Below are 14389 nucleotides of genomic sequence, written 5' to 3'. Positions count from 1 at the left end.
TCAAGATACAGATTTTGTTAACTTTTGGGTTTGTACTAGAAAACCAATTTTGCCCATTTATCTCCTGATCTATACATTTCTCCTGACCCCTGTAATCCCAGAAAGTAGCAGCAGAATATAAAGATTGGATGGAACTAATTGTGTCCAGAATACTTTCTCTTCTCTCCTGGTTCTTGATAAGTTCTGGTCCAGTTATAGAACATAGTTATGTGATGGCACACACAAAGCCCTGGTGCTAAATAGCCTTAAAGGGCATCTACCACCTGGATGAAAGACTGGATGCAAATGAGCCTGAGGGGCTCGAAGTGTCCATAGATGCTAATGCAGATAAAATGTATAGTCTGTTCTGGGTTCTTATTTGTATCAATTGAGTTAAGCTAAATTGTATTCTGAGGGACTTAAATTTGTAGGGAATCCGATCTTGGGGTTGAAAATAATAGAGTGGGGAACTAAATACATTTAAATGAAACCTACCACATGAAATTGTACTTCTAAGCTTCAAATACCGAGCACCAGCTGAGGGTGAGCTGGTGCCGGAGCATATTTTCGTTATTCTCATATTGCGGTTTAAACACTTTTGTAATCTTTATATGTGAAGCAGCTTCGGCGCACGGTGGTACGCGCTCCAGAAAATGTCACTTAAACGAACCCACACAAACTAAACATACAATTGAAAACTGTGATTACACAGCAGGACAACTATCTCTATAATGTTCCTCCTCATGCCATTAAAGTTCTATAGTCCATTCATAAAACTGACTCAACATCTATGTAAATGACCCTATGTCAGTCCCATCATCAACTTTCCTTTGAGCTTCGAGTCCAGTATATTCATTTTCTTACAGCTCAGCCGGACTTCCAGCTCATTCCTTCTTCCCTTAGAAAAAGACAGATACTGGTTGTGTGCAAGGGAGGATTAAGACCACCCTGGGCCCTTGGATGTATAAATATTGCAACCCCTACAAATCCAGAATTCACTTTCTACATATGGTTCTAGAATCAGCTTCTTGGAGAATGGAGGAAGTGTCCCTTCTGCTGCTTTCAATCTGTGGTGTCTGGACCTATAGAGGACCTCTCCTTGAGAGAAGGAACATATGTATGAGAATTGCATGGGTGAAGTTCTTTCTCCGTATAAAATTCACTAGGTGCTTTGGGTTGCCATGGGTCTTATAGAAGGCTCCGGGCTTAGGCTCCGGGCTACAGCCCAAGCCGGCTATATAATAATCCACTACTGGTTGAGTGTGACTCATTGAAGAGAATTCCTGAGGGAAGGGTGGATGAGGGAGCTGATTTCTCTTCAGTGTGATAAATATATTGAACAGGGGCACATGTTGGGTCTTTTCATGTCCATCAGAGAAGTTACAACAATCCCCAACTTATCGTGCTTTATGCAGAATACAAGCTGATAGGGTAATTCACTCCATGGGGGTGTGAGCCATTTTACACCTTGAGAAGACTCATTGGCACCAAGAATGTTCATAGAATTCCCTCCAGAACTACAAAAGGGTACATGGCCAATAACCTCATATGCCAGTTATATGGCCCAGCCAGATCAAAGAACCACAAGAGGATCGAAAAGATGAGATTCTCATCTTTAATGTAAGACCATGTTTCTAGGTCCTATAGAACCAAAGATAGGGGGATCTGAAGTGACACCCACCCCACAGCCAACTTGTATTTCAAACAATATATGACTCCTCTCTGCTCATTTTCACATGACTTTGGAGGAGATTTTTTTATCTTTTTTACAAAAAGAGAGAATTGTAAAAAAGGACATTTTATCCCCTATTTGAGGGGGCTGCTAGTATAATGGGGTAAAATCTGGTGACAGAGTACCTTTATTTAGATTTGATCTATTTTTTTTCTGATGGAGGGATTTCTCCTGCGGCCAAAAAATTAAATTAGGCATCTGGTCTAAGGTATGATATTGTAAAGGTCTTGCTCACTACTATTTCTACAGCCAGTATAGTAGTCAGGGTCAGCTCCAGGTTTCAGTAGACCTCTCCAGCCCCCTCATGGTTATTTTTTTATAAAGCCCCCCTCACCCCATATGGATTAATCAGATACAGCCCCTCCACCTCCCTGGATTCTTTATGTGCAGCCTTATGTAGGCCCCCCAGCAGCTCTGGGCCCCAGCAGTTGCCCTGGTATGCCCATTGCTAGCGCCGGCCCTGATAGCAGTGTTGTGTGTAATTACCAGCGGCATAGATGGCTTCATGTCCTCCCACGTACACACGCACTTGGCTGTTCTGGTCACTGATGGGGATCACATTGACCACTCCTTGCATAACTATGAACTGTCCATCATTTACATACCCGCTGCTGTAGTAATACACCCCCGGAGATGTGAACTGATAGGAAAAGACGCCTACAAGAAATAAAACAACAATGTTATCAAAAACCATACAACTACTAAGCATAGTAATGCCAATAAGTGTCATGTAAAGCAGGGAAAATAGGTTAAACATCTTCCCCCTCACTAACCCCTACAATCAGCTGATCGATGTGTCAGTACACATGTGTTTGGCTCTTCCTAATGAATTGGAGGTGCAGATCAGTGACCAGCAGTGACCACTTACCTGTATGCTCAATAGAAATAATGATCTGTTTCATCATATGTCAATTTAATGAGGAAAATGTGAAGTTTTGGTAGCAAAACGTGTGAGAATCGTCACAAATATCCTCAACTCCACAAGCTATAAAAACACTGATATAGTAGCTGCATACCTGAGAGGGTACGATCCCCGCTGTTAAAGGAGACTCCATCATAGGTGAAGTTGCCAGGATCCGACACTGAGAATACTCTGTATCCAATACCCAGGATGAGCGGCTGAGAGCTCCATTGCCAAACTACAGTATCTCCTGGAGATATCACCAGGCTGGATGGAGACCAGGCGTAACCTGCACCATACACTGCATAAAGGATATACTTATTAATCAATGCAGAAACTAAATGCAACATATTATACAAAAATACTATGCAATGTGTTAAAATATAATAGGATAAAAGAAAAGGTTTCACCAGTACAGCAATTGCATAACTTGTTCACCAACCAATCAGAATTTTTTGAGACTCTAAGAAAACAGCAAACTTATTGGTTCTAATAGGCAACAGCTCAACTTTTTACACCAGTATTAACAGAGCTCACTACATTGGCTTGTATTTTCATGCATCCCTTCTCTGTGGAAAAAAATTATGAAACTGTCCTATGTTTTTCATGGATGAGGATCATGGAAGGCAATAGAAGTCTACTGGTCCGCAAAAAGAACTGATGAAACATCAGGTTTTTTTCAGTGATGAGGCTGAAAAACCAGATGTGTTGTTTCCAAATGTTAAACCTTTAGATTTTTTGGCGGGCTTGTAGACAAAACGGAAGAATAACGGAGACACAACGGAGACAAAACGCAACGGAAGCTGAGCACCAATGCCAATGTGAGAGAGCCCTTACCCACATGACGGATGTTTCAGAACTCAGGATATAACTGTGCATTTTATACACATCTTGTAGTGAATTTTCCAGTTTTTACTGCCACGCAACAGCTTGAATGCACCAGTAATACATTGAGATGCCTGTAAAAGTGTTGATGGCTGTGGTTTTTCAATGGCTTTTAAAGGGGTCCTTTGATCTGCTCCAACAAATAATTGTAATTGTTGCAACTGTAGTGACCAAGAGTGGGATACCTTCTAATTTTTATATATATATATATATATATATATATATATATATATATATATATGGGTGATCCTTGATCAATCTGCTTCTGTCTTTATTCCTAGGAGAGATCTTTTATATTTAAACCCTCTATGAGATGTGCAAGGTGGAAAAACACCTAGATCTGAAACGAGTCAGTTTTTCTTATGTCATGACAATTTTTTTTTTCACTTTTTAATATGATGGAATAAAAGTTGTTTTTAAACTGGATATTTATGGATTTGATCGAGTGCTGGAAAAACTTCAATTTCTAGACTGTATCATTGCCTGGCAGCTCAGAACCTTATAGAGGGAAATACCATAGTTTGTAAAAGGGGTTCTGCCCTGGTTCAGGGTGATTAGTTTTGAGGAGCAGATAAGTGTGAGTTGGCAGTTCTGAAAGTGCTATAGAAAGAAGAAAGTTTCAGCCACAGGTCAAAACCTTGCCGCCCGAGGCAATTATTAAGGTCAGAACCATAGCCAAACTGAAAGCTAGCTCTACTTCAGCCTATCCTGTTGCATGTGATGGATCCTGCACTATTGTTTTCCCGCAAATAAAATTTTGGTTTGGACCAGTTTGGATCCTACTGTCCTGCATCCCCAGCCTTGTTGCTTAACATCACGGCCTCCCTTTAACTACAGCCAAGGACCATCACAAACCAGGAGTGCTCCATGGCTATCTGCAAGGTCCTGCAGAACCCCTTTCCTGCTCCATCCTTATCAGTCCCGAGGTGTGTAGAAATGTGTCATCTGCAAGGAGAGATCTACGGCGACCACCCAGCTAAGCCCAACAATGATACCACTCACCCCCTGAACTGTCATGGACACATTGAAAACTACATTGGTGCAGATAAAATGTTTCCTCTGCCCCCAAATGTTGCTGAGTTAATATCTCTGCTAGGTTCAAAATCCAAAATGCCAATTTTGCTCTTCACTGTCAGTGGGTGACCCTAAGCTTATCCATCCTGACCAACGTTGTTCGCGTCTCAATTAGCCAACCAGTACCATATTCTCAACTAATGAGACATGAGGGGCAAGATTCCTAAAACATCTCTTTCCAGATTCCAGATATTCATCCATTATGCCCTTGTGATACATGTATCTAAATTTGCATTCAGATATTATTTGTTTGTGTATATTTATTTATAGTTGATGGTATCTTGGACATTGTTTGTGGACCTATACACACAGTGTGCATATATACCGTATATATGGTTTGTTACATTCTTGATCAGTGTCATTATACTGTATAAGCTTTTTATATATATTTGACATGTTTTTGTGTGTGGGGGGAGTTATTGGTTGTGGTTTGCTTTTTTTTTTTTTTAGCAGACCTTTTGGATCCATACACGTCATCATCTTGTGCTTTTAAATGTTTTTAGGTGTATGAAATAAAGATTTGTATTTATTCTCTATTATATATTGGGCATTGCATTTATACACCAGTTTTTTTCATCTGATCATTTTGGGCCATCTTTTATTGCCATCTTTGCCGTGCATACGTTTCACTTTGGCTGGTAAAATGTACCAATCTGATCCTGGCTTATCTGAATTGAAAGCCAAGCGTCACTTTGGTTCATCTGATCCAGCTTTGGGCAGGTAAATTATGGCAACAAAGGAAACAAATGTGGCAGCTCACACTCGGTAATGTGCAATGTTTTGCCTGGTGCTGGCAGAAGTCTGTACTCACCTGAATGTCTTCCTCCATTGGTTACTGTATATACCGTACCGGGTCTCTGTATCACACAGATCAACTCACTGGCTGAACTATCAGAGACGTTACATGGGAGGGAACCTAGAACATAATACATATATCAGTATGAAATTGTATCTGGACAATGTAAATCATTTGACAAAGTCACCTAAGATGTAATACTTCTACATTCACTGGGCACATTGTCAGTTCAATAATCTTTGCTGTGCTATTTGATACCCAGTTTGTACTTTACCTATTAGTACTTGATTATTATTTGAGTCAAGACTGAACCCAGATCCTTTCAATGTGACCCGAGAACCTCCATACAGGGATCCATGTTGTGGGAAGATGCTGTTCACTTCCAGGATATATCTAATTGAGGCTTCGCTGTCCGTCCTACAATAAGACAAAAAAAGCTGCAGTATATCCACTGTGTACATATCTATTTACACTGGGGTAGATTCAAAGGCCCTTTTGCCCCTGTTTATGGAATGAAGTTGAGCTGCAATAATAGACATGTTCAAAAGTGAGAAATATTGTTCCAAGAAAACCCCCTAAGATGACCTAAGAGTGTGTAGCGACTCCAAATCTCTTACAGGAAGTAGAGCAGCTAATTTGCATAGTCAAATTAGAAATTTTAATTCTACCCACGATTATCCAATTTTGGAAAGGGACGACATTAATTTCCAGCCCGATTCCAAGAATGGTCCTGTCGACACATGAAAATTGTTGGCTTGCGTAGAAAGCAACTCAACCACGTTCCCACATAAGGTGCTCCGTAAAGGAAAATACTTTCATGATACAGCAATTGATGTGATTATGTAAGATTCGGTGCAGTGTAACAATTTGTAGAAGTTTTCTTCTTTCGAGGTAAGAGGCATCTACTGGTTATACCTGCAGATACTCGAAAGCTGACATTGAGAATACTTATAGTCATCCTCACAAGTCCTCAAAAGGTTAACCACACTTGTCAAGAGGAGATAGACATAGAAAAATAATAAAAATAGCAAATATACCTGGAAATCGCAAATCCCCGGTTCCCAAACTGAACCAGGATCTTGTATGACCCAGGAGGAAGTGCCGGCAGGAGACACGTTATACTGGTGGGTGTCCACTCCAGAAGCGAGCACAGGGTGTTCCCAATATACACAGCATTGTCCGCTGATTGATCTTGGAAGTTAGAGCCTGAAATGGTCAGGTTTGTGTTCCCCAGAACACTGCTGGTACTAGGGCTGATTCCAGTGATGGTCGGTGCCGAGTAAGAAGTGAAGTTGAAGGCGTTTTGTAAGGTTCCATTGAGTCCATTGGTGAAAACAGTAACATCAGCCAAACCTTCTAGTCCCTGAAACATAAGATTAGTTACTTAGAGGGACATTACTAGATACATTACAGAACTATTCAGGCCCCAGGTAGGAGCTGGTTACTGTGTTCAATCGCATCTTGCAGGTATGTAGTCTTATCTTAAGACAGTCTCCATTTACTACAACTTTCTACTTAACGTATCTTGTCTTACCTTAAGACTCCGTGTACCATAACTCCCAACTACAACCCAACATTGGTTGTCTCCATGTACTAGAACTGCCAAATTCAACAGTACATTTGTTGTTGACTGTCACAAATTCATTCAGTAATGTCAGTATTTTACCACATGACCTACTAACTGTACTTCTACATAATAATTTACTTACAACATTACAGAGTAATGTCAATCTGTGGAATAGCCTGCCTCAGGCGCTGGTCACAGCAGGGACAGCAGAGAGCTTCAAGAAGGGTTTAGATGCCTTTTTACACCTAAATAACATTGATGGTTATGTTTAGAGATGAGCGAGCACTAAAATGCTCGGGTGCTCGTTACTCGAGCCGAACATTTCCAGATGCTCGAGTGCTCGTTTCGAGTAACGAGCCCCATTGAAATCAATGGGAGACCCGAGCATTTTTCAGTAAAATTATAAATTTAACGAGCACAGTGAAAGAACACAGTGCAGAACAGATTGCAGATGTTCGGGAACATCTGCGATCTGTTCCGGAGACACGCGTGCAGAACGGTGTTCTCCGCAATAGTATTTGAAGAACAATATGTGTAGAGAACAACTTGCAGATGTTGCCAAACATCTGTAATGTGTTCTTCACACATATTGTTCTTCAAATACTATTGCGGAGAACACCGTTCTGCACGCGTGTCTCCGGAACAGATCGCAGATGTTCCCGAACATCTGCAATCTGTTCTGCACTGTGTTCTTTCACTGTTTTCTTCAATTAAACAATTAAATTAAATGTTTTAATTGTATCTTTTTACTGTTCTTCACTTTTTTTTTTTAAATTAAATGCTCGTTATCGAGCAGGGCAAATACTCGTCCGAGCAACGAGCCGGTCCGAGTATTCTAATACTCGACCGAGCATCAAGCTCGGACGAGTATACTCGCTCATCACTAGTTATGTTATATAGAATTGTTTCCCCTTAATCCCTTTCTCATCCAATCCCTTCCCTATCTTGGTTGAACTTGATGGACAAGTGTCTTTTTTCAACCGTATAAATTAAACTATACGTTGTAAGGAAATAACGGGCGGATTCCTGAATATCCTTACAACATATGGCACAGTTTCCCACTGTATGTTTATACAATGGGATATGTCACCCAGTGACTCCTCCTTCCCCTGAATGTAGGGGGAAGAGAGAACAAGGGCAGCTGCCGGTGATTGGGTGTACGACCATACTGCCGATGGGTGTTTCCCCAGTGATGTCACTGTCCTTATATGGTCAGTGACATCACCGGCATCCTCCCTCCTGCTGAGTAACGTATCTGCTCAGCAGTTGGGGCCCCGGGATGCAATATATTGTATCCACTCCCCATAGGCTTCTGATGCCTCCGCTGAGTGTATTATGTCGCTCAGCATGCGGGAGCAGGATGGAGGAGGTAGCTTGCTACGTCTTTCTATCCTGTCTTTTTCACAGGATGGGGCACATTTACCTACCCAGTCCTGTCACTATCCCCGATTGGGGGGTTCTACAAGATGAAGTCCGGTGCGATTCACTTAGATCGTGCGCCCGATATCCTGCATGCGTCGCATTCCTGCTGAGGTCCGACGGAGTTCACCTTCTTCTTCCTGGTGCATGTAGGTGCATTGTCTTGCGAAACAATTTAAATGTTAAATCCCGCGCTCAGTCCGAATCAGTCGGATCGTCGGACGGCCCGCCCTCCGATTTGTGTCGCGTGAAAGCCGGTGCCGATGCGCCAAAATCCGATCGCGTGCGACACAATCCCCCTTTTAAATGCAGCGCAAAATGGTAATCGTCGGAATATCCGACGTTTGTGCGGTCCGCTCCCCCTTAGTAAATGAGCCCCGATATGTCTTATACTGAGAAGACGAAATTAACAACTATTCCTCTGTCTGCCACTATATGCCAGTGGGTACACCCAGCGTATATGTCAGGAGTTTTTCCAAGCGTTTACTAAAAATGAAGCGTGAACACATCCCAAAATCGTATGTTACTGGAAAACAAAAAAAAAACAAGTATTCCCCTCATCTCCACCAAAACAAGAAGAACAAAAATATCGCTGAAAAGTCTTTATTCACACAGAACTTACTGCGGAGGTGCGGCAGGTGATCACAGTCAGATTGGCGAAGACAACAGCGCATCCGATTCTGCCAACTTCTACCACTGAGCTATCACTAAATCCAGAGCCAGAAATTGCTACTAAGGTTCCTCCTATAAGGAAAACATTTTTTAAATATTAATGCATAGAAGTTTCGCTTACATAAGCATCTGTTCACACATGATGGAATTTTCACCCAGATTGAAAACTACATCCTGTTTAGGTGACTTAAAATTTTCCACTCCTGATCTACATATACATTGGAAATGATCAATGAAGAACATTGAGCAAACATCCAATCCACAGTACATGTGTCTCAGAAATCCGGGAGGACATGTTATTTTTTTTAAACTTGTTTTTATTTGTTTTTTCATAAACATACATATAATATTCCAACATAAAAATTTGTACTTTTGGGGTTCTTGTCGTAGCCAAAGCAGGTTATTTTAATTTTAGAGAGGACATGTTAATTTTTGGAGATCACCGAAAGTGCATTGTCCGTGTATAATGCATTGTGCCGCGATTCACTAAGATCGTGCGCCCGATATCCTGCATGTGTCGCTTCCCTGCTCAGGTCCACCTGAGTTCACCTTCTTCTTCCTGGTGCATGTAAGTGCATTGTCCTGCGACACAATCTGAATCTTAAATCCCGCGCTCAGTCCGAATCAGTCGGTTCGTCCAACGGCCCACCTACTGATTTCTGTTGCATGGAAGCCAGCGCCACTGCGCCAAAATCTGTTCAGGTGCGACACAATCCCCTTCTAAATACCTGTCACAGTGGGGCAAATCTCTAAAATGTCGGGAAGACCAACGGAAATGCGATCCGCGGACCCTTTGTAAATAAGCCCCACTGTGAACACAGCCAAAGGAGAAAGAGTTCTGTCCACTTACCTTATACACTGACAAGAAGACCTGTTGCTTTACTAAACCCCTTAATACTAAGAACCTGCTTTGCGATACACCTCCTAGTAGGACCTTCATTCCCATTGTCCTATCTGACCATATTATTACTCTGTGGTATCCTATTTTGTATGTACATCTCCCCCATGATCTGTAAAGCGCTGAGGAATATGATGGAGATATAAAAATCCAGATTTATTTCTGTGTTGTATTTTATGAACATGCTTTCCTAGAGTATAATAATACCTGCGGTACTTCCAGATGATGGAGAGACTGAGGAGACGCTGATCTGATGAGTAAAGGTCAAGTTTCCTCCGGACGACACTGCAAACCCGAGTTCTGCAACGTAGACACTGATGGGGAATGTTCCGGCGCTGGCTTGCTGGACCTGACATCGGATCTCATTGTCTACATTTAAAAAAAACTGAGATTAGAACACATAATAAAGATAATCTGCATAAATTTCCATGAAATAAAGGGCTTCACCATGAAAGAAAATTCTCAAATTTTTTTTTTTAACCCCTTACTTTACAATGTTACTCAGTTTTATTGCTGTTTGAGCTCCTATCACTCAGTAATGGTCAGTGTAAGATTCCAGAGTGTGCGCGGGGACTCTCTAAGACACTTCCTGATCCCTCTGTGCTATGAGATGCTGTGTGCTGACAATGTGCTTAGATTATCAGGGTGCAGGGTTTATCTACACTTTTATTAAGCTTCTAAACATTCACTAGTATCTGACACATGAGGGAGATGAGAGATGATGAGATCCATGACATGCATATAACACGTGACATTATCAGCTTTGCTATCTCAGCCATAACATACACTGTCAGCACTGCTATATGCCACCCTCCCCTGCATAAAGACCTTATCTGTCTGTAGCGTGTAGAGTAAGTCTCCTCACACTGCTCTTTGGCAGCATGAAGTGTCTGGGGAGGGGCCGCTGCAGAGAGGAGCTCAGTGCAGCGACGGACAGGAGAACAATATGTCCTCCCGTCCCAACCCTACCAGGACTGGTAGAGACATGTTGGAGTTATATCTGTGAAATGCTGAATTATTGTTAGTTGTTAACAGTGAATTGGAGAATGTGTTATTTTGTTATCCTGAGTATATTTAAAACACTTGTCTTCATGGAAATACCGCTTTAACAGGGTTGTTCCACCCACCCTGGTGACCAACTGATTGTTTCTGGTCCATTTTCTGAACTCCCCAGTGACCCCTACAGGGAAGATGTTGTATTACAACACATTTAGTCCATTCAAGAAACTGCACTATGGCTATTAAATGGGGGGGGGGGAGTCCTGAATGGGGGTCTCCCTATGTGATATGTCATGATAAAATCCTATGGAGTAATTAATTTTTATCTTATGTGCTAACTTACTAGTGAGGGCAAGAATGGTGCAAGTTTGGCTTCCAATTTTCACGTAGGTTGTGTCACCGGCCGTGCTGTTAGCAAATCCGGTCCCATTTATTATTAACAGTTTATCTAATCCACTGACAACTGAAAAGAGAAATATAAACATAATGAGATTTATTGTTATTCGTTTATTTTTATAGCTTAAAGGGAACCTGTCATCAGCAAATGGCCTGATATATCATTAGTTATTGTTTCTTTCATGGACCAGTAAGGTGGCCTCATCCAGAAAATCTACTTTGAAGAAAGATGTAAATTGGTTGCATAAAGTCAAGAAGGCGGAGAGCTTAGCACTGAAGTCAAGGTGTGGAACAATGAACGCCTCCTCCTCTGTGACTGCCACCATGCTTCTGACTTCAGGAGATCTGGTTAGTGATGTTTTTGGAAGGAGGACCATCAATTACAGTGAGAGCTTGACTTTGGTGCTAAAACCCCGCCTCCGTGACTTTATATAACACATTTACATCTCACTTTAAAGTTGATTTTCTGAACAATGCCACCACACTGGATCATGAAAGTAACCCAATCTGGAAAGTGTTCAGCTGCTTGACAACATACTGGTAGTGGTTTATTGGGTCAATTTCTGATGACAGGTTCCCTTTACCATTTCTTCCCATTCTACTAAACTAGCACTTCAAGGGGTTGTCTAGAATTATAAAACTTAATACTATAGGCTACAGCAAGTAAAACTGCCTGCTTATGTTGCTATACAGAGGCTCGATGGTGACTTTGCATTGGCGTGGACCTATTACGGCCTCTGGCTTGAATTAAGCTGTAGCAGTCACCTGCTGTAGACGTGATGTCACCCCTGAGCCTCTGTATACCAATAGAGGGCGCTAGTGATGGGAGGAACAGCGCTGGATCGGAGCTCCGGAGAGAGGTAAGTATTACTTCTTTATTATTTTTAGAATTCCTGGAGCCCTCAGTATAAAATTAATGAAACCGAAAAAACGCTTTAAATGGGGGACTCCAAAAGTGTTATTGAAATAGCCCTATCAGTATGTCGGTCTTTACCTGTACTGACAGAATATATAGCTGGTGTCTGATTCTTATTCCAGGTATAGTCACAGTTTCCAGAACACTTTGAAGGAATCCCATTAATGTAGACTTCCACCTACAATGGAGAACACGTGGATTTGTATCTATTTATTGGTTATCTATATGGATTTTATATATAAATGTATATGAATACAAACCTCATTTGCATATGGAGGTCACTTATAGGTGACTCAGTGCTACTACTTATTACTGACATATTGAGTAGTATATGAATAGGGTAACATTTATATACTACTAGTACAAGACAATGTAAATTTCTCATACCTGGGGTTGTTTGTTTGGTGTTCTTGACAAATCTCCAAGCAGCCGCTGACGAAACAGCCCCCCCTCAGATAATTTTACTGCTTGTATTGTTGCATTCTGTCCGGTCACCTTGGAATCATTTACCTGAGTAAGACACATGACTTACACTTAGCTGTAGACAGTGTTTGGTATTGTCCCTGGAGAGGTGAGTAATCTCACTTTTCTTTGTATTGTTAGCAGCCAGAAAAAAAAAATGATCTTTTTCCAGGATTGCAGCTGGACTTGGAGCACTGGGGTGCAATGGTTTGTAATATCTGTTTACTGAATACAGTACAGCCCTGCTGAGTCAGAGTTGTAGCAGCTTCTGTTTGTATACGACAGCAATTACGGGGGAAGTGGTGGGTGGCAGAGGCTGTGCTTTGTTCAATGAAGCGATCTTAAAGGGGTCTGCCCATGTAAGAAAGTTCTCACATTTTAATACTCTAGTGATGTTTACAAATTATAGATCATTTTTAACCCCTGACTTTACAATTATACTCAGTTTTAATGCTGTTTAAGCTCCTACTACTCAGTGGTGGTCATTCTAAAATTCCAGAGTGTGGGCGGCACTAGCTAAGAGGACACTACCTGATCCCTCTGTGCTATGAGATGCTGTGTGCTGACGATGTACTTAGATTATCAGGGTACAGGGTTTATCTACACTTTTATTTAGTTTCTGAACATTCACTAGTATCTGACACATAGAAAGAGAGATGAGACAGATCAGCGTCATGAGATGGATATAAATTACAATGACACAATCCAGCTCTGGTATCTTACCTATAACACACACAGGGGCACATTTACTTACCCGCTCCATGGAGTTCACAGAAAGTGCACGATAATGCACTGTGCCGCGATTCACTAAGATCATGCGCCCGATATCCTGCATGTGTCGCTCAGGTCCGACTGAGTTCACCTTTTTCTTCCTGGTGCATGTAAGTGCATTGTCTTGCGACACAATGTGAAAGTTAAATCCCGCGCTCAGTCCGAATCAGTCGGATCGTCTGACGGCCCACCCCCCGATTTGTGTCGCATGAGAGCCAGCGCAGCTGTGCCCAAATCCGATCACGTGCGACACAATCCCAGTGCGGACACCTGTTAAATACCTGTCAAAGCCATGCACATCCCGAATAGTTGGAAAGTCCGACGAAAGTGTGCTCAGGGACACGTAGTAAATAAGCCCCACAGAGTCAGCTCAGCTATATACCTCCCTCACAGATAAAGACCTTATCTTGTCTGTAGCTTGTAGAGTAAGTCTCTGCATGCTGCTGGTTGCCGGCAGAAAGTGCCTGTGTCTGAGCTGTGCCTGTGCAGAGAGCACTGCAGTGTGCAGACAAGAGAAGCTATTTCTGAGAAGAACCTTACCATAGTCAGAAGATTTACGGTCGTATTCAGGGACAACCAAAATTCTAAATATCAGGACTGATAGAGACAAGTTGGACTTATATCTGTGAAATTCTGTATTTTTGTTAATAACAGTGAATTAGAGAATGTGTTATTTTGTTATCCTGTGTATATTTAAGAATCTTGTCTTTGTGGGAATACCTCTTTAAGCTCTGAATCCAGCTACAATCCTGAAAATAGATGCATATTTTACAGTTCTCTCGCTACACACATAGTAGGTATAATTACACATTGGGGGTCATTTACTAAGAGCCCGATTTGCGTTTTCCCAACGTGTTACCCGAATATTTCCGATTTGCGCCGATTCCCCCTGAATTGCCCCGGGATTTTGGCGCACGCGATC

General features: G+C 41.8%; 1 protein-coding gene across 1 annotated transcript in view; it reads right to left on the bottom strand.

The window, feature by feature from the left end:
* LOC140132489 (fibrocystin-L-like) overlaps positions 1-14389 on the bottom strand; it is a 136310-nt gene that overhangs the window by 52104 nt on the left and 69817 nt on the right. Inside the window, exons 27-36 of the mRNA XM_072151315.1 lie at positions 12622-12744; positions 12313-12412; positions 11266-11385; positions 10131-10292; positions 8976-9097; positions 6405-6730; positions 5642-5784; positions 5383-5487; positions 2728-2913; positions 2198-2368 (exon numbers count right to left, since the gene is read on the bottom strand). Coding sequence (XP_072007416.1) covers positions 2198-2368; positions 2728-2913; positions 5383-5487; positions 5642-5784; positions 6405-6730; positions 8976-9097; positions 10131-10292; positions 11266-11385; positions 12313-12412; positions 12622-12744 — 1558 coding nt within the window. The remainder of the gene's footprint in view (positions 1-2197; positions 2369-2727; positions 2914-5382; positions 5488-5641; positions 5785-6404; positions 6731-8975; positions 9098-10130; positions 10293-11265; positions 11386-12312; positions 12413-12621; positions 12745-14389) is intronic.

The sequence above is a fragment of the Engystomops pustulosus genome, chromosome 5, assembly GCF_040894005.1.
Source record: "Engystomops pustulosus chromosome 5, aEngPut4.maternal, whole genome shotgun sequence".
NCBI lineage: Eukaryota > Metazoa > Chordata > Amphibia > Anura > Leptodactylidae > Engystomops > Engystomops pustulosus.
This window is presented reverse-complemented; position numbering and strand designations above follow the sequence as displayed.